This window comes from Mixophyes fleayi, chromosome 7, assembly GCF_038048845.1.
Source record: "Mixophyes fleayi isolate aMixFle1 chromosome 7, aMixFle1.hap1, whole genome shotgun sequence".
In the NCBI taxonomy this organism is placed as follows: Eukaryota; Metazoa; Chordata; class Amphibia; order Anura; family Limnodynastidae; genus Mixophyes; species Mixophyes fleayi.
Window position 1 is genome coordinate 36,781,726 of NC_134408.1, and position 19,757 is coordinate 36,801,482.

A 19,757-nucleotide genomic window follows, 5' to 3' on the forward strand; every position below is an offset into this window, starting at 1 on the left:
CCGAAAGCCTTAGGCCACCGCCGGCTCGCCGGATATTTCCCACGATGCTCGGTAAGGTGCTAATGATTGTCTATCAGAGCACCATGAAGAAGTAAATAAGGAAAATCTAGACATTAGACTTTTTCCCGTTATGTTTACAAAAATAACGGATGCAGAGCATATATCAACCTTTAGCGTAACGGACGGACTAGAATATTATCACGTTAATAGAAACATACCATGCACAATTAAAAGGTATAGAGGGTCAGTTTACAGGAGGATACTCACCATCAATCATAAAACACACGGAAGCACTCATGGCCTGAAATGAACAAAAACACATCTTGTTTAGTCTTTACAGAAATATCATTATGTGCACTGCTGCCAACCCATCTGTTCCCCGGGCAAGACGCACCATAACAATTACATCCTCATTACACACATCACTGTCAGGGAAATCTCTGTTGTACTTTCTAATTTTATCTTAAGTGAAAACAAAAGTTTGGGAGATCCCATGAGACAGGTGTTCTGGCAGCTGATCCACGCTCATTGTCTAGACGGTAATGTCACTTAGTCTACACGGACCTCAGTGACAATACAGCTGCCAATTATCATTCTACGCACGGATACTAAAGCTTCTCAACTACTCCCTAAGGTTACAATCCAGGCATATGGTTTAAAGGGCCACTAAACCTCCATTACATTTACAAATAATAATTAAGACACTCTGACCAGAATAATCTATGCTCACGTGTTTTACCCAGCAGTGTACAATAGAAAAATTTGGAAAATGGAAAATTAAAATTCAAAGTACAAATATTTATTTTGCCACTTATCACAACCATCAGGAATGGGACCACCGCGGAGGGGTGGATACTCACCAATGCCGAGGCTAAACAAGATGCTTCTTACTAGGCTTTATAAGAAATCAACAGCATCTTATGGTGATCAATGAAGCCGATCAGAAAAGCCGGAGCAACTGTAATCAATTACTAACAAAAAATGCAACCAGTCACCGCTCCGGAGTGTCAGCCAGGGAGAAGTGCTGTAGGGGCGAGCATTTCACAAACTGTGGGGGTCCCATTCCTACTAACTGTATCTTTGCGGGAATAGAAAATACTTCTACGACTTATTGAAAAAAATAATAAATTAAAGACGTTTCAGTCCGTGCAAGAACCTCCGTCAGGACTGTCTTTTTAATTGACCATTGCAGAGAATTTTATACTACTTTGTATTGGCATGCTTGTCCCATACTACCTTATATCCTGTCCAATACTGGATGTAAGTGCAAGTTCTATCTTCTTCTTAGATTAGTATTTTATGCAAACTTATGGACATACCGTCCAGATATAATATAATCTCCTATACATATAAACACACAACTCTTATTTATATTGTGTTGGATGTATTCAGATTTGTACTGTTATGGGATAAGCACTGATAACTGTTCTTGTCACATTTTAGTCTCCTACATAGTGAGGTGAGTGCACATGACTGTAGCTGAATATCAGTCAAGTCTGATGCATAGGTGTAAGCGTGGGGACTCAGAAAAAATGGGTAGTGAGCTTAAATGTTTTGATAAAAACATGAATAGATGTGTGTGTACACACACACATATACATACATATTATATACACACACACACATATCATCATTATCACCATCTATTTATATAGCGCCACTAATTCCGCAGCGCTGTACAGAGAACTCACACACATCAGTCCCTGCCCCATTGGAGCTTACAGTCTAATTCCCTAACATACACAGACAGACAGAAACTAGGGTAAATTTGTTAGCAGCCAATTAACCTACCAGTATGTTTTTGGAGTGTGGGAGGAAACCGGAGCACCCGGAGGAAACCCATGCAAACACGGGGAGAACATACAAACTCCACACAGATAAGGCCATGGTCGGGAATTGAACTCATGACCCCAAGGTAGAAGTGCTATCCACTGAGCCACCGTGCATACACACACACACACAATACTGTTGGGGGTTGCGGGAAAGCACTGTCTTCGCACCTCTCCTTTTTAATGCATTTTAAAGTGAGTGCAGCTGCTGCCTACACACCTCAGAGGCTGATCCTCACCGATGTCACCATGTCTTAGAGACTGTACAAGTTGCCCTCTCATAACCATTGATGGGAACACTTTTCATTGTGAAACAAAAGTCAGGGAAAGTCCACAATGTTGAACATTCTATGAAATGACTAGATATTAGAGATCACACAATGCTTTGTGTGTTACAATGAACGGCCAGGTCAGACAGCAGAATAGATATATCACCTTGTAAACTATCAGATAAAGCTCCTCATACTTGTCCTCTGTATTCACAAAGATTTTGGGAAATCTAAATTTTGCTTCAGGATCATTGAGGTTCAAAGGTCCAGTAAGGAACCTGAAGAGGAAATATTTAAAATTCGAAATCTTACGAAAAGAGACAGATTTACATATTAAAAAAACTTCACAATATATTTAATTTAAAAAGACATAACAATTACACTACGACATTAACTCGCCCTTTCAAGAGGCACTCGGAAAACGTCTCCATTTAGTGTGTCTAATGTTTGTAATTAGAAGTATGTACATAGCCTGGATTACATAGATTGCTTTGTTACACTATGCACACTAGTAGCAACACAAGAGATTTTAGTATTGACTAAATCTCTTCATGGACAACAATACTGTCAGATGAAGATACTGCCCAACATACTTAATGTACAAGTTGTCTGCTGGTACAGTGCAAGACAGCATCATCAGCCTGAGCTACGGTGGAGAGCTGCACAAGAGGCTCAGGAGCTCACAGGTGACAGAGGGGCACTGCTCCCCCAAAGTGTATAGCTTCAGACCCTACTCTTGGCACTAGCTCATTGCTAGGGTTAAGAGCTGCCAGGAGCTGTCTGTAAACTACAGCTCCTGACTCTCATGCATTAGACAGATAACTCTATAAACAGTTTCCTGTTTGACACTATGAACAAGTGAGTAGAGGTGAGTATATCATGGGGAGAAATGAGGTGTTCTGCCATAGACTAGTCGGAGGTCCACTATACACTAATTACAAGAGTGATTAGATTAGGGTGTGCAGTGTTGCAGTGACATTGTACAATGAACTCTTGGGGGGGAAGCCGTGCAGGTCATTTTGGGGGGGGGGGGGGGGGCAAGCCGCACAGCTCACTTGGGGGACCAGGCAATGGTTGCACTTTAGCATGAAGCAGCTGCTGGCACTGGAGTAGATTCATAATTTAATTGTCCGTTGGGTTGTGAATTGAAATGCAAACTGAACTAAAAGAATTCATGCAGTTCACATAATCAATACTTTCCATTTTTTCTTTTCTTAATGAAATAATTCCATTATCAAATTGTGTTTCACCTTACACAGCATTCAAAATTCTTTTTTGACAACCCTAGTTTTCTGTAAGATTTTAAGAAACTGAACTCTAATGACAGGAAATGATAAAAGCATTTTACCTTCCATAGTGCTGTAGATTTCCTGGCATTTCTGGGCGTATAGGAGAATCTCTTCCTGCTAGCTAAAAATAGGAAACATTTATCCATTAATAAGTGCAGAGAACAGAGCTACAGTAACAACTTCAATCATACAGATCTGAATCGTTTGTACTGCTAAATAATAATCTCTCACATAGGAACAATAACATTCATTTTAATTCTAACTCTACTCTACAGTGATTCACATGTTCTAGCCAAGAAGTACGGTAACTCTGCAAAGTTTGTATGAATTTAATATAAGGATGTTATGAATTTAGTTTGTGAAAGTCAAATTGTATGAGTTTTTTGTAATTATTTTTTGTGATTATTGGCCAACCAATTCCTGTGACTGTATAACATATCATTTCTGCAGTTACAATAAATACAACTATTTTAATGTGTAATGTCCAGGGCGATTTTAATATGCAGGTCAGGGATTGGTATTCTCCAAAATCTTACAATATGGATCCAGAGCACCAACGAATATTTAAATATAACAAACATCTAGCAACACCAAGCCTTCAGAAATGAATTTGAGATTTTAGAAAATAACTATGAGGACACAATAAGATTTGTTGTATTAAGTATAAAAGTGAAAACCAGGTGAAAAGAATGCTGAGAATTGTAATCCTGGAAAATGGAACATACTTACATGGAAGCTTGAAGGGGGCGAATATCATATTATACCTCCATTATAAGGTCATTTCATTTACATTTACCTCTGGTTCTGTGAATCTTGGGAAGAGCGATGTAGTGAGGTATTTATACAATATTCGCATATCTTCTTGTTCTAATCCACTCCTGCAACAGAGAGCAGATTTTAGGGAATACAGTGATTATCTCTGGTGAAAACGTCAAAGATGTGCTCTCCATTACCTACCTATCTTACCTTTCCGCTGCTTATCACAATCATCCAGGCTAGCCTGGTAGAGCAATGTTGTGGTGGATAACAACCAAAATCTGCACTTTACATGTATGACATCCTGACAGTCTCTCTCTAGTGCCACTTTCATACTGTACATGCAGGGCCTGATTAAGGGTCACAGTCACCCTAGGCTAATACACCGGTAGCCGCCCCCCCTTTGCACCTGCCCCCTCAGTCACTTCATTAACCCCTCCCTGTCACCAGTCACTTCATTAAACCCCCAGTCAATTCATTAACCCCCCCCCCCCTTAGTCATTCCATTAACCCCTCCCTCATTCACTTCATTAACTAGTGTGGTCATGTGACCATCTCACATGACCACACTAAGGTTAGCACCGCCGCTGCACTGACAAGGCACCCAACACCATTGGATGTGCTGTCAGCTGCCTGCATCAATGTGATTGGATACTCTGACAGTTGGAACCGCCCCTTGAGACCAGGGGCGGTCCAATCACTGAGGATGCAGCGCGCATATTTAAGGTAGGAAATATTTTTTATTGTCTAAAAAAAAAAAAAATGCTTGGTAGTTGTGCCAGCGCTGCGCCCCCCATGGACCCAGCGCCCCAGGCTGCAGCCTGATCAGCCTAATGGTTGATTAGGCCCTGTGTACATGTATTATTGGCCCAGCCAGTGAGAATGCCCTTATAGATCCCTATGCATGGGTCCCACCCTGCCATATTAATTAGATTCAATTAAATTATAGAAATGAATATCTTTTTGACACTTTAATGTATATTAATGTCATCAGTGGCAAGTTAAAAGTGCAATCATTAAAACAAACAGGTCCACTAACACTTTTCTCAACACCAATGTGGTTTTCTCTCGGCTGTGAAATCGTGCGGCTGTTCGGCACCCAGCTGTATCCGCTCTGAATGGTTTTGCACTGTAAGATGGCTCCTCTAGCAGGGGCAAGGGTTTGCTTTGGATGATGAGAAAAAAGGGGCATTCCAAATAAAAACTTAAAATACAGCTCCAGTGTCCCCTTAATTTTCCAAATCCAATAACAGTTTGTAGAGGGTCAAACAATCAGTAGGTTTCAAGGAAAAGTTCTACTAACAAAAGCGCAAGAAGTTAAAACAAGGAACCAGGCTCTGAGGAAGAGCTAGAAAGGACAGATGAATAAATGAGTAGATGGACAGTTTAACTACACATGGGGGAGCGAATCAATCGCAAGCTGGGGTGAAAAATACTGACGCAGACGCAAAACTAAGTCTGCAAAAACTAAGTGGCAATGCACGGTCCAGCACAAATAAACCCTATTGGCATTTCATTTAAACATTTAGCATTCTGTGTTTTCAGCAAAGATTCTAAATTAGCACTTGATAAGCTTCTAGCTAACACACATAAAAAAAAAAAAAGACAGATTATGTACAAGTATTTGTGGAGGGCAAATTCTTAGATGATGTAACTTTTATTAGTTATCCTGATGCCCATCTCAAACAAGGCAAACAACTTGCAACTTATTTATATCTCAATACAGCATGTAAATGAGACACACTATAGTATGTGCAGTAATCTGAGCAGGATATCTATGATCTGAAACCAAAGCTGTGCAGAGCCATAGTGCCGAGTGTTAACAGGGAACGGCAGAGTGAGGAGGCCGGCGATGACAGCCGTGATGGACAGGGACACAAGGACTTGTTTCCCTGATATTTCCCACCTTAAAAGAAAAGGATGATATGGATATTTTGCATTCACACTTGTGCACTAGCATAAAGATATGGGACATTTTGGGGATAGATATGTGAATTTGGATAGTGTTATTTTGCTTAAGCCTGTCCACATTAGAGGCACTAGTTATAATAGGCATCTCACATAGCTTAAACGGCTTGAGGAGCTTGACATAGATGTTATAAATCAGGAAAAACAACAAATACAGTACATACAACTAAACAGTACTTGGCGGTTGGGAGATGCAACCATCGAATAAGCAAATCTATGGCCCATTTATGCAACTAATTTTAGCAAGATTTGCCTGCTCACCGGTCAGCTCAACCAATCAGCCAGCAACCAAAGAGCATGTGACACCAAGCATTATGATCTGTTTAACAATTGACAATACAACCGCATAGGAATCAATGACCTACATTTTCACTGTTCAAGTTGCATCCACTACGCAGTGAACACAGCACAAGGAATAGTACCATGGGTAGAGCTTAGAACTTTATACTTGCCACACATGCTGTAATATAGTAGTGGGACCCTAAACTGACTGCGGTGCCTGGCCAATAATCAGCCTATTGATCCAACTGCTTGGCCCGAGTGCCAAACAGTTGGATCTTGACCCACCCATTTGTGCACCGGAATTGGACACTGATTCGGTTGCTTGGCTCTCAGGCGAGAAGCAGAAATGCTACTTATATGGCAAGCGTTTGGCTTGAGCGAACATACATTTCATAATGTCAAACTGCAGACTTAAAAGAAAAAAAGGCAATTGTTCTACCAATGTAACACTAGCAAAAAGTACTATTACGAGTACAGAAATATAATGATTTCCATATTTTTACATTAAAATGCAAGGGTAACAAAATTGTATAGTTGGCAAGCACAGTAGGTTTATAAAAGTGATAACTTCTTCTCCACAATCAATGTATGTACTGGACATGCCTAATAAAACGTCAAAATATTCAATTAATGATGGGCGACATTAGAAAAAATAAGGATCTTAGCACCACGTTATTTAGAGCGGATGTTTTATTGTGTCCCCATTCCCCCCATTCCCCTGCTTCAGAAACAGAAATATAATTAGCTTTCCCTTACGTGAAAGTACAAGGTTCACCTAAGAATGAATCACCCTGCACAATGCATGGCACCAGGTAGACCACTGTACCAGTATAGGGTAATGTTATATGCTGCAGTATAGTATATAATGATAATCAACATTATAAATTATTAATTGTTAAAATGGAAACACCTGAACACAAGTTATATATTCAAAGCATGCATGCAAGCATGCTTAGCACAATGTATACAAAGGATGAACAGGGCTGATTGCCTGTAATTACAGTAAAGCATGGTAAGAAGCTGAGTGGTAAAACATGGCTTCTTGTACCCTAAAAAGTAGCTAAACCTGTATATTTTACCTACTGATCACTTTCGATGCCTTATACATGTCAGTTTAGGGCAGCAGAGTAGTCCAGAGGTGCAGGAGGCAGGTCCCCTAGTGGATGTGGAGAGTTGACTGCGTCACAGACTACCGGTGACTGGGCAGAAGCAGGCTCTGGGCAGCTAAGTGGTCAAAATAGATAGACACTTAATATGTCCTACAAAATGCTGAAAAGGATTTGAGGTAGACCTATCAAACCATCTGTGACAGGATGGACCGCCTATGCCACCCTGTCTGTTGTTGCTGGGAACCGGCTGGACTTACTTTGCCACCGTCCCCTTTCGTTATTCCAAATACGTCCCTCCTGCCGCATTAGGAGGAGCCTGCTGCCACCACTGGGCTCCTTTATGGCGCCCAGAACCATGTTCCTTCTGGGTAATTGTCACTGCTAGTGTACTCCCGTGCTGGTACACTTGGGCTGGTACCCCTGACCGCTTACTATGGATCAGGGTGCTGTGGATGGATCCCCCCTGGCCTATCACACTTGCCAGCTGCTAGGTAGCGGCAGAGCGGTGGTACTGGAGAGCTGGGTCCAACCTCAGAAACAGCTGGAGAACGGAGTAGATTTAGGGTCTAATCTGCAGGTCAAAGGATTACAGCAATATTGAGGAAGTTGTCAAGCAGGTCTTGAAGCAAAGAGTGATGTTTTAGATCGCTCAGGTGCCCTGACAAGGACAGTTCCACTGATTAAAGATATCAGTGGTCAGGTCAGATGGAACATCAGAATGAGACATTTCAGTGTACAAGACAGTGCTTTTTATGCGGATTTGGACACAGGCTAGAATCAGGATGCAATGTGTTCACACAAACATGGATTTATATGCATTGCAAAGCTAACAATATTTATGCTTATCTGTGATATCCTGCATCTTATAGTGGACAGCAAGTCTAATTACGTGTTCCTATGACCCTCACACATCAAACGGTCTAATTAACATGAGATTAGCATGAGTCCTTTCTTCCAACAGTTGCAGAATACACATTTCCTCCAAAGAAAAGAATTCCCCAGAAAAAGTTGTAAACCCCAAACAAGACATTTCCTTACACCAAGATATACAAAAGGCTTTCAAAACAAAGGCTTATATACACAATATGAAAAATAACTGCATGTGCAATTATATAAATAAGCGCCCTGCGCTATTTCCTTTAAGTAAATTTATACCATAAGTTATTTATAAGTGATCCAGTCACACCTTCTAAAAAGGAAAAGTGGAGGTTCTCCATAGCAACCAGATTCTAGCTATCATTTTCCAGAATGTACTAGATAGAGGATAGGGAGAATCTGATTGGTTGTTATGGGCAACATCTCCACTTTTCCTTTTTAGAAGGTTTGATACATATAACCCTTAGGGGTATATTTACTAAACTGCGGGTTTGAAAGAGTGAAGATGTTGCCTATAGCAACCAATCAGATTCTAGCTGTCATTGTGTAGAATGTACGAAACAACTAGAATCTTATTGGTTGCTATAGGCAACATCTCCACTTTTTCAAACCCGCAGTTTAGTAAATACACCCCTATGTGTCTTAATGCAGAAACTCCTGATACATTAAATCCACTTCAATCTTCCTCAATGGATTACAGTTCTGGATGAGACTCGGATCTTGTGCAGAAAGGAGGGTTCGACGTTTGCACAAACGACTGTCTGCCTGGTGTGGTTTAGTGGGAAGAGGCAGAACAGCAAAATGTGAGTAATGCACGTTGGATTCCTGTGCAATGATTCAAACGTTCCTGACAGATAGGTCACAGTCTGTCAACGTGGGACAAGCTTTTAATTAGGCCAACATTGTTTTCAGCCACCATAATGCATTACATAACTGCAGCATCAGCTACAAACAAGATATACGGCCGTGATAACGGAGGTTATTCTCTTGTCTTTGCAAGTAATGCTGTAAAGTTGCAGACTGGACATATATGCACCTACTCCCGCTACCACTAATGGATCACAATATGCACTGCAACATTCTTCTGGCCTTAGAGGGTGAAACTTCATAAGTGCACTCAGTCACCCTTCAAACCAGATACAGTGCTATGAACACAGATAAGCCATGCATCTGATTTGTTCTTTCCTTTCACACCAAGGTTGTAAATTAGTGCACAAATGGAAGACTTGAGCTGGGAGGACAAGCTGGGTACAGTAACAGGCTGTTATTTTTGTTCTGATCAGACATATGCAGTTCTATATATACAGCCCTATAGCTGTAACTACCAACTGTGCAACTGCCCTGGAGACAGACTGAAAGAGGCCCTTTAACAGCAGAAGTGTCGTCAGCTTGCTCTCCCTATTGGTTTTCTCTCATTAATAATGCTCTTCTGTACAGAATTTCACCTAGAAATAGTGACTGTAAAGCAATAGGTACATCAGTATGAGGCAGGTGACCTAGTGATTCTCTAATGTTCATCGTAGATGTGGGGCCAAATTGGAAGAGGTTCTAGTCAATTGTCAACCCATCTGTGACCACCAAAATATATTAATTAATATACTAAATTAAGAAATGATATCGCACTATATATAGAAATCCATCAGAAGGTCACTCACGAATAACAATCAAAGCCCTGGTACATAATATCAATGCTGACCATTACAGCACAGAATACACATACACACAGCTAGACATCTATGTTACTGCATGGTTACATTTTACATGTATTAATCTCCTTTGCAAGGGGCTACAATATGCTTTTGTTTTTGGTGTTTAAATGCAGATTCCCAGTGATGAATAAAGGGGAGCTAATAACAGCAATACTAAGGAACAATCACGTTGTCAGGTTACATTTAAAGCCTTTGCATCTTTGGAGTAGCATGTGACCCACTGACAAGGGGCTTCATACCCAAAACTGCACAAGTAGAAGCATTATAAATCCGTACGGATGTTCCCAATGCACACGTGATTTCACTGCATGTGACTAATATGTGCTTTTAAAAGAAAGAAAAAAAGAAAAAGAAAGAAAAGACTAATATTGCAGCTTCTATCGGTTTACTTATCATTTATTGCCATTAACCAGGCTGTGACATTTTCCAGATAACTATGAAGTGATGTCAGTTAGATGTTGGCCACAATTAATGTACACACATAGGCAGGCTACAGCCTGACAGCCACCTACCAGATGAGCTGGTCATTGTACAAGAACGCTGTATACTTCACAAGACTAAGACCTTCTTCCACCCGGTTAATGAATGACTGGATTTTCAGGTACGTCATCTTGTCTAATGGAAAAAAGCTGATGCCAGCGAACACATCGAGCAGGTCACAAGACTGCAGGTGTAATGTCTGTAAATACTGTGGGAAGAAGAAGTCATAAAAGCTGAGTCAGCAAGTCTAGAAATCTTAACATATTATCCCCACTGCACACTCTGAGCTTTGGTCCCACAATTTGTAGATCACTATCATTTTAGTGACAAGTCCGCCCATTGGGCCTATATACCATGCTTGAGTCAACTCCCTGAGCCACAGTGTTCCTCTTTTTCCTCTCCATCCTTTCTCTGCCTCAGCCGCTACTCAGATCAAACTCTGCTCCAAACCCGTATCAGGCACACATTATTCCCATGCTCCCATCCCCACTCAGATATACCTTCTTCTAGTGCTCTCATCCCCATTCTGACACAACAGTTGACTATTCATATGCCTCCCATAGCTTCTTAGACTCACCATCTAAATTCACACTCCCGCCCGCTCCCTGCGCTCGGCCAATGACCGCCGCCTCTCCTCCACTCTGATCACCTCTTCCCATTCCAGAATCCAGAACTTTTCCCGTGCAGCCCCCCTTCACTGGAATAACCTCCCTCGCTCCATCCGTCTCTCTCCTACTCGGTGCTCCTTCAAACGTGCACTCAAAAAACTCACCTCTTCCTCAAAGCTTACCAATCATCCACTTAACCCCCATCTCCTCCGCTCATTCTCCCCTCTCTCCCATTGCCTCAACTGGCTCCTCTTGTGCCTGGTCTGTTTAACCCTCCCTTAGGATGTAAGCTCGTATGAGCAGGGCCCTCTTCCCTCCTGTCTCCTTACCCGTTCTTCTGCTCCTTGTTTATTGCATCAGCCTGCCTGGAGTTTCTGAAGTATTGGTACTTTTTGTTTATTGTTCTGTACTGTTATACTCTGTATAGTCTACTGTTTGTACTATGTGTGGCCCTGCGGAAATCTAGTAGCCCTAACAAATAAATGATAATAATAATGCCTATTTGGATTCGCCCTCCCCAATAATCCAATCCCGTCTGGGACTAGCCCTCCCCCACTGCTCCCATCCCTTCTCATACCTACCCTCCCCCATTGCTTCCATAGCTTCTTAGACTCACCATCGCCATTCACTCTCAAACCCATTCCATAACACCGCTTCCATCCCCCTAGGAACCACCCTCTCCCACTGCTCTCTTCCCCTGTCAAACTTACCCTCTCTCATTGCTGTCATTCCCTCTGGATCGTACACACTACTCCAATTCCCTCTTGGACTAAACCACTCTCAATGCTCCCCATTTCTCTCCCAATACTCCCATTTGGTGGTATATTCTCTTCTTGCCCCCAACATATCTCCATCCCACCCTCTACAGACTGCTCCCATCCCTTCACCATCAAACATTTACTTTCATTTTCTAAACATATATATTATACACACACACCTCTCAAGATTTATAACATACTGTTGCGCACCCTATAGCCTGTGTTGCCAACATCACACATATATTATAAACCAATGCTAAAATAGTCACAGTAAAATACTTAGTATCATTTGAAATTATTTGCAACCATAAATACATGTCTAATAATCAGAACTAAACAGCATTAAAAGCTGGAGCGTCATAACGCAGCACGTGTTGTAAACTAATGTATATTTCAAACATACATAGTTAAATTATTAAATAATCAATGCATGTACATGTTTATTTATCAAGTCGATATTATTATTATAACTTGGCTGCGCTGAATTTCTAATGCGCCATAAACTACCTGGATATGTAATATAAATATATATTTACCCGATGAAAGAATTTCTCTAGTCTGTCTTTCAGAAGTGTAACGCCACCAGCTTCCATAGCTTTGGCAAAAGTGCCATTAAATAGCTGTAAGGAAAAAGTATTACAATCCATCAATCAATTTTGCTTTGAGGCACACAGAGAAAATGGTGAAGATGCTGCATGTTTTTCAGGTGGTAGATAAAAACATAAGAAACTAAAATAAATATATATATATATATATATATATATATATATATATATATATATATATATATATATATATATATATACATATATATATATATATATACACATATATATATATATATATATACATATATACATATATACATACATATACATACATATATATACATATATACAGAATTCAAGGGATAAGAATTTTATACAAATATTAAACCAATTCTTAATATTTAACAGCAAACTTGATGATAAGAAATAGTTGTTTTTACCAAAACAACACAAATTGACACATTATGATAAATAATTTAAAATAAGTAGAAATACTACTTGTTGGCTGCAATAAACAATGGCATTTGGTCCAGGATTTTACACACGTTTTTAGTTCATTGACATAGGAAAATGGGGTTCTTAAAACAAAACATTCTGTTCCTCAGCGCAGCCAATTCCATTTGCCCAGAAGACAGCTGGGCCTTGACTATGTTTCACATAGATACATCCTAGTATTAGTGCCTCTCCACTCTTCCACCAATCCTTCATGTGGCCATATACGATTTGTTTCACCACTAAACAAAGCCTAGAAGTTCGCTGCTTGGGAAAGTTGGGCCATAGCAACCTCTGGCCTTGGATGAGGGATATCCCAGAGTGTGTGCATGTCTTGTGACTCTAGAGTTCTCTTCTAGTGCGCAGGGAAAGCGCGTTCTCACACTGACTAAACTGCCGAATCTCCTCTTTCGCAACTTTCACTTCTGTCCCTGGTTGATGTTTATTTTGGCTGATCTTTTAAAAGTATTTTACAATATTCCCAACAGCCAGTTATGAACTTTCAAATACAGAGACAATTACTCCAGCACACTACAATAACCAACAAAAGAGTTGCTATATACACTTGTACATAAAAATGCAGAAATCTCAGTAGCACAGATTTGCAAATGTATGGTAAGCCACCCGCCCCGTCAAGGCGCTTCAGCTAATAGAGTGCTCACATTCTCTTGAAAAAGTCTGATACTCAGACGAAACGCGTTGAGACACACCTAAGAACAGGAACCGGGTAGTCCGTGCGTTCCACAGTGGAATGCACGCGGCAAACATCGTCTGTTCCAACAAAACACCATAAAAACATTGTGCGATATTTACACCTTTCCAAACTATTGGAAATATTGGACTGGTTGCCATAATTCTGTGTGAATCGCTTGAGCATGTGGTCCATTTGGGATTATAGCAAATTTGGACATTGTGCAATATATAATTCCTTGAGTCTATAAGAATATTATGAAAAAATAAATTATATTTATGTTTTTATTACTGTATGGTTTTTAGAATTTTATCACTGTGATTAATTGGCACAGAATAAAGATATACCAATCAGTCTAGTGTACAACGATTGAGTAACGCACACCAATTTAAAAGTGGAATAATTATAGGGAACAACGCTTTTATTGGTACCATCAGCTATATTATGATCAGGGATTATATATGACGATAGCCGGATAATATACAGGACAACAGATTATTTTCTACTTTTAACTGCAGTACCGGTCACTGGCCAATGACAATAATCAGTCAATGAGCGCCTACCTTTTGTGGTTATTGTAAATTGTTTAATAAGGGTGGCATCCCCCTTATAGGCAGAGCTGCTCTTGCAACCAAAAGAGAAGGAGCACAGTCCCAATATTTGTTTTAATAGGGTGGGGTCCTAACTTTAATCAACGAGAGTCTCTATTCTTGGCCTATACAAATATGTGTTCTGAGAATTCTGCATTTATATGTACAAGTAGAAATAGCAACTCCTTTGCTGGTTATAGCAGTGCTGGGGGATCTTTCTCTGTACTTATTCCTTTTGGACAACCCCACCCTTTCAAGCAGCACTTGCTATGAATTGATTGAGCAACCTCCACTTCTGTATTGTTAATTATGAATTTTAGTCAGTGCTGCAATTTTCCTTGTTAAGCAAGATTAATTAACAGATACCTCTCCCTCTAACTTCTTTCTTTGGTTTCCATGTTAATCACTATCGATAACACAATAAAAAGTAAATAACTGATGCAAATTAGTTGTGCTGATTAGTTCAGGTGATTGTTTGTGATCAATGAAAATTTCAAATAAATGCACCTTTTAAATATTTGTCAGCAACTGCCCCAATGCTAACTCTGAAACATTGGTGCTTTTCATGTGTTGAAGATTAGTAAAATATCCCAATATGTTGAGCAAAAAAATATTATAAATGGCGCTAATTGCATTTACCACAATCATGTTTAGTTGGTGCACGCTTGTGTATAACACCTCTTCATTATAGCCTATTATACCCTCTCCTTATACAATTCCTTCTGGGTGCTACCAGCTATTGCCTCAGTCTCCAATCAGAGTCCCACTAGCTCCTATTGTCTAAATATTGTTCTCTCCTCATAGATTGTAAATAGGGCCCTCTGCAACCTCCGTCTCACGTCTGCACTGTAAAGCATGACATTTTGGTTTTAAAAACTTAACCCGTCAAAGATTCTGGGCTTTATTTACAGAAAATGTCGGATTTCACCGCCCTCTCCCCCTTTTTCTTGTTAAGTTTTTATATGAAGAAATTAATCAATAAACTGTAGATATTTTCCTATCAAGTTCTGTTGCTGTGCTGGTTCCTTGAGCACTTTTTTGTGCCGACAGAGTGGGTAATATACATCGAATTGATAAATGTGCATATTTGCAGCTAAGATGTATATCATGGTAAATATACAGATGTTTTTGGCTCTTGGCCTGTAGAGTATAACATGTAGTTAGTGGTGCCTTGTCAACTATGTATTATTAGTTACAAAGCATCAGACAATGTATATGTTGCTTACCTTATACATTTTGTAGCATTGCTTCAGTACTGATGAATACACTTTGTCCTAGAGAAACAGTAAAATAGTAACATTCAGTTAAAAGCTCTGCAAAAGTATTTATCATCCGCAACTCTGGAATATGCTACATAAATCACTGAAACCGAGGACTTCTGTTACTATTACTGTGTAAAAGATCTTTTATTCAAAATAACCTGTGGCTGCTGTCAGTAATCTCATCTTACTCCACTACCCATCCACAAACTCTCTGTTTTCCCATGCTCCTTCCATCAGTGTATAACTTGTCTCTGAGTCTCCTACTTATCTGCTGCCCTGCATCGTTTAACTATCCCTTGTGTGCTTACAGCATCTCATCTCCTTCCCTCTTGGTATTATCCTAATTCCAGACCCCTTCTTCCCATCTGGTTGCCCAGCTCTCCCTCGCAATACCCCTGGATTACACTTTGTTTCTAGCAAATTCCAATTTAACTATTCTCCTCACTGGATTATATTGCATGCCTTTTCTGTATAACACTAAACCATGTGTCTTGTTGTATAAATCTTAAAGGACTTGCTATGGATATCCTACAGACTGTTCTTTAGCAGAACCCAAATTTATTGTATCCTGTCTATTGCAGGTCTACCTGTACTATTGATCTCTTGCATCTACTGTCTATATACAAATCTATTGATTCTGATCATTTGACTTGTGTAATGCAGGTCATCCTTGTAAATGGGCCTGAATAAACAGTATGATTGAGATTATATATATATATATATATATATATATATATATATCTATATCTCTAATATATAAATGTCTAGTGGCGTGTGCTAGTCTGTCTGTCTGTGGAAAAAATAAAACCAAGCTGCAGCGCCACCTGCTGGGCGGAGTTATACACTGACCTACTAAATTCTTAGTGTGTGTGGGGGAAAAAATTCAGAAAGGGCTGAAATTTGGTATACCAAGATGTTTTTAATTTGTTAATTATATATATATATATATATATATATATATATATATATATATATATATATATATATATATATATAGGACTTCTATATCACTATTCTGTGTTCAGGTTATACGTAAATCTATGAGGTTGTCATTGTCTCCTCTTTGCCTGTGGTTGCTTTTGAAGCACTGACAAGCCACACCCCCAATGCATTAGAACATGCCTCCAATGATGATGTCATATCCATCCCCAACGATAAGCTACACCCACAAGCCATTTTATTGTGACAAGAATATTACACTGGGAAAAGATTAATAAGACAAGTTTGGGAGGTAATATGGGTGTCAAGTGGTATAAAACAATGGCCCTATGGTGAAAGTCATGCTTCTAAACCTACCGACATCCTCTTTGTGGAAAAATCATTATTTCTCTTTTAATATTCATGTTTCCGAAACAGAAAATGAATGAGTATGGTTAAAATGAAGGGAGCTCTGAAGGGAATATTTAGTTGTGCAGTTTTCCTTATAATACATATATTTTCTCAAAGGCAAGCTGTAACATTTGAGAAAATGAGTCTTACTATGTATGTTTCATAGAGAGCATAGAAAAAGAGAACATGCTGTTGGCAAACGCAGGGCTTCTGCTTGAGTAGCACCGCAATCTTCCCTACCGACTATGTGTGTGGACCTACTGTGCTGCTAGCAGTTGGTGCGGTATCTAATGTTGACTCTTCTTCGCCAGGAACCTCAGCAAGGCTGTGATGGGCTATGTCAGAAAACTTGCTGAAGTCCAGTTCACAAACAGGGAGAGTGGCAACCATAGCGCTATCCGAAGATAGAAAAGAAGTAATGGGTGTACACGCCAGAGACCAGTGGCGAGCAGGGCCTGTAATGAATGCCGTTTAGTGTGGCATGTTACATCTGTATTTACTCCTGGGTGTGTTAGGAAATTTAGACTGTAAGCTCCAATGGGGCCGGGACTGATGCGAGTGAGTTCTCTGTACAGCGCTGCAGAATTAGTAGCGCTATATAAATAAATGGTGACGCCGATTCCTTCCTAGGTCACTGCTCTGCTGCTTTGCAAGCATTAATTACATCAAAACTCAATGTTTATACAGATATTAAATTACAGGAGACTATTCACATATTAGCATTACTCATGTATTTTAACTATTTCTCTGCTTATACGAATAGAGATCGGTCTTTAAATAGAGGTAAAGAAAAGGTAGAGTGAGGTATAGCTATAAAGCAAAAGTTAAAAGAAGTCTTATCTGGTACCAAGCTTATTATGCAGAGCCACACCTGGTGCAAAGTTGAATGTGCTATATCTGGTGCCAAATATGCTTGCTTGCGGCACAGACCTATCCAGGCATCGCAGAAAGCTGCACTGAACTAACTGGTAGCAACAATTCAACGTAGGATTGGGAGGCAAACAGCCGGGGGTTGATGCCCTAGATCGGCCTCATTTAACTCGGCTGTAAAATCAAGTATAGCGATAAACTCAGGAGCAGACAAACTAAACTATAAGGATATCACTATTTAAACCACGATTAGGGACTATGCAAGATTAGGGACTATGCAAGATTAGGGACTATGCAAGATTAGGGACTATGCAAGATTAGGGACTATGCAAGTTTTGGGAGAAACTGCAGCCCCTCCCCACTAAAAGGGACACAAACAAAACAAAACAACATGTTGATTATAATAAGTTATACAATATAGTTCAAAAGTATTAGTAAACTATGATAAATTCAGTACCCACCAGTAACTCATCTTCTTGGTACTCTAAAACAGTCTTCCCATCTTTTTGCTTTTCTAAAACTGGATTTTTCACCACCTGAATATTTCAGTAAAAAAATAAAAATAAATATACAAATATAGTTTAAAAAGACAGTAATGATATTCAAAAGAGATCCCCGTTTATCAGAGTAAATCATACAGCAAAAGCAAGACCAACACTTTCAACCTGTAAAGGGGGTGAAAAGGTTGTTTTTCTACCACATCCCACAGAGGCTCAATCAGATTGAGATCTGGGGAATTTGGAGGCCACGTCAACATCATGCTTCTCAAACCATTCCTGAACAATTTTTGCAGTGTGGCCGGGTGCATTATGCTGCTGAAAGAGGCCACTGCCAACAGAACTTGGTCTGTAACAATGTTTAGGTAGGTAGAACGTGTCAGAGTAACATCCACGTGGATGCCAGGACCCAAGGTTTCCCAGCAGAACATTGCTCAGAGCATCACACTGGCTCCGCCGGCTTGTCTTCTTCCCATAGTTCATCCTTGTGCCATCTCTTCCCCAGGTAAATGACACACATGCACCCGGCTGTCTACATGATATAAAAGCAAACGTGATTCATTAGACCAGGAGGCCACCTTCTTCCATTGTTCCATGGTCCAGTTCTGGCTCTCCCGGCGATGGACAGCTTGCTGAAGCTATGCAGCAATGCACTGTGCCTTCTGACCCCTTTCTATTATAGTCAGCATTAACTTTTCCAGCAATTTGTGCCACAGTAACTCTTCTGTGGGATTACACCAGACGGGCTAGTCTTCACTACCCCCAACACATCAACTTCAAGAACTGACTGTTCACTTGCTGCCTAATGTATCCCACCCCCCGACAGATGCCATTGTAACAATACAATCAATGTCAGTCACTTCACTTGTCAGTGGTTTTAATGTTGTTGCTGATCAGTGTATTATATATATATATATATATATATATATATATATATATATATATATATATATATATATATATGAAAAAGTTTTGTCCCATTCCTGATTTCATCTATTTTTGCATATCCGTCACACTTAATTGTTTCAGATCTTCAAACAAAATTTAATATAAGACAAACACCATCTGAGTAAACACAAGATACAGTTTTAAAATGGTCATTTCATTTACTGAAGGAAAGAAAAAAAAAAAAAAAAAAAAAGTTATCCAACACACATGAATTGCTCCCCTATAACTTGATAACTGGTTGTGCCACCTTTAACAGCAACAACTGCAAACAAACGCTTCCAATAACTTGGGATCAGTCTATTGCATCGCTGTGGAGGAATTTTGGCCCACTCTTCTTTGCAGAATTGCTTTAATTCAGCCACATTGGAGGCTTTTCGAGCATGAACTGCCCATTTAAGGTCCCACCACAGCATCTCAATTGGATTCAAGTCAGAACTTTGACTAGGCCACTCCAAAACCTTAATTGTGTTTCTTTTGAACCATTCAGAGGTGGACTTGCTCTTGTCCTTTGGATCGTTGTCGTTTTGCTGCATAACCCAGTTGTACTTAAGCTTCAGATCACAAACTGATGACTGAAACTTCTTTCTCGCAATTTTC

General features: G+C 39.8%; 1 protein-coding gene across 2 annotated transcripts in view; it reads right to left on the bottom strand.

Annotated features, from left to right (window-relative positions):
- Positions 1-19,757, bottom strand: part of CCZ1 (CCZ1 vacuolar protein trafficking and biogenesis associated) — a 41,275-nt gene that overhangs the window by 12,269 nt on the left and 9,249 nt on the right. For both annotated transcript variants that reach the window (XM_075179668.1, XM_075179667.1), the window contains exons 5-12: positions 18,177-18,251; positions 15,481-15,528; positions 12,470-12,553; positions 10,600-10,775; positions 4,184-4,265; positions 3,447-3,508; positions 2,265-2,376; positions 268-301 (exon numbers count right to left, since the gene is read on the bottom strand). In XM_075179668.1, the coding sequence (XP_075035769.1) occupies positions 268-301; positions 2,265-2,376; positions 3,447-3,508; positions 4,184-4,265; positions 10,600-10,775; positions 12,470-12,553; positions 15,481-15,528; positions 18,177-18,251 (673 nt within the window). The remainder of the gene's footprint in view (positions 1-267; positions 302-2,264; positions 2,377-3,446; positions 3,509-4,183; positions 4,266-10,599; positions 10,776-12,469; positions 12,554-15,480; positions 15,529-18,176; positions 18,252-19,757) is intronic.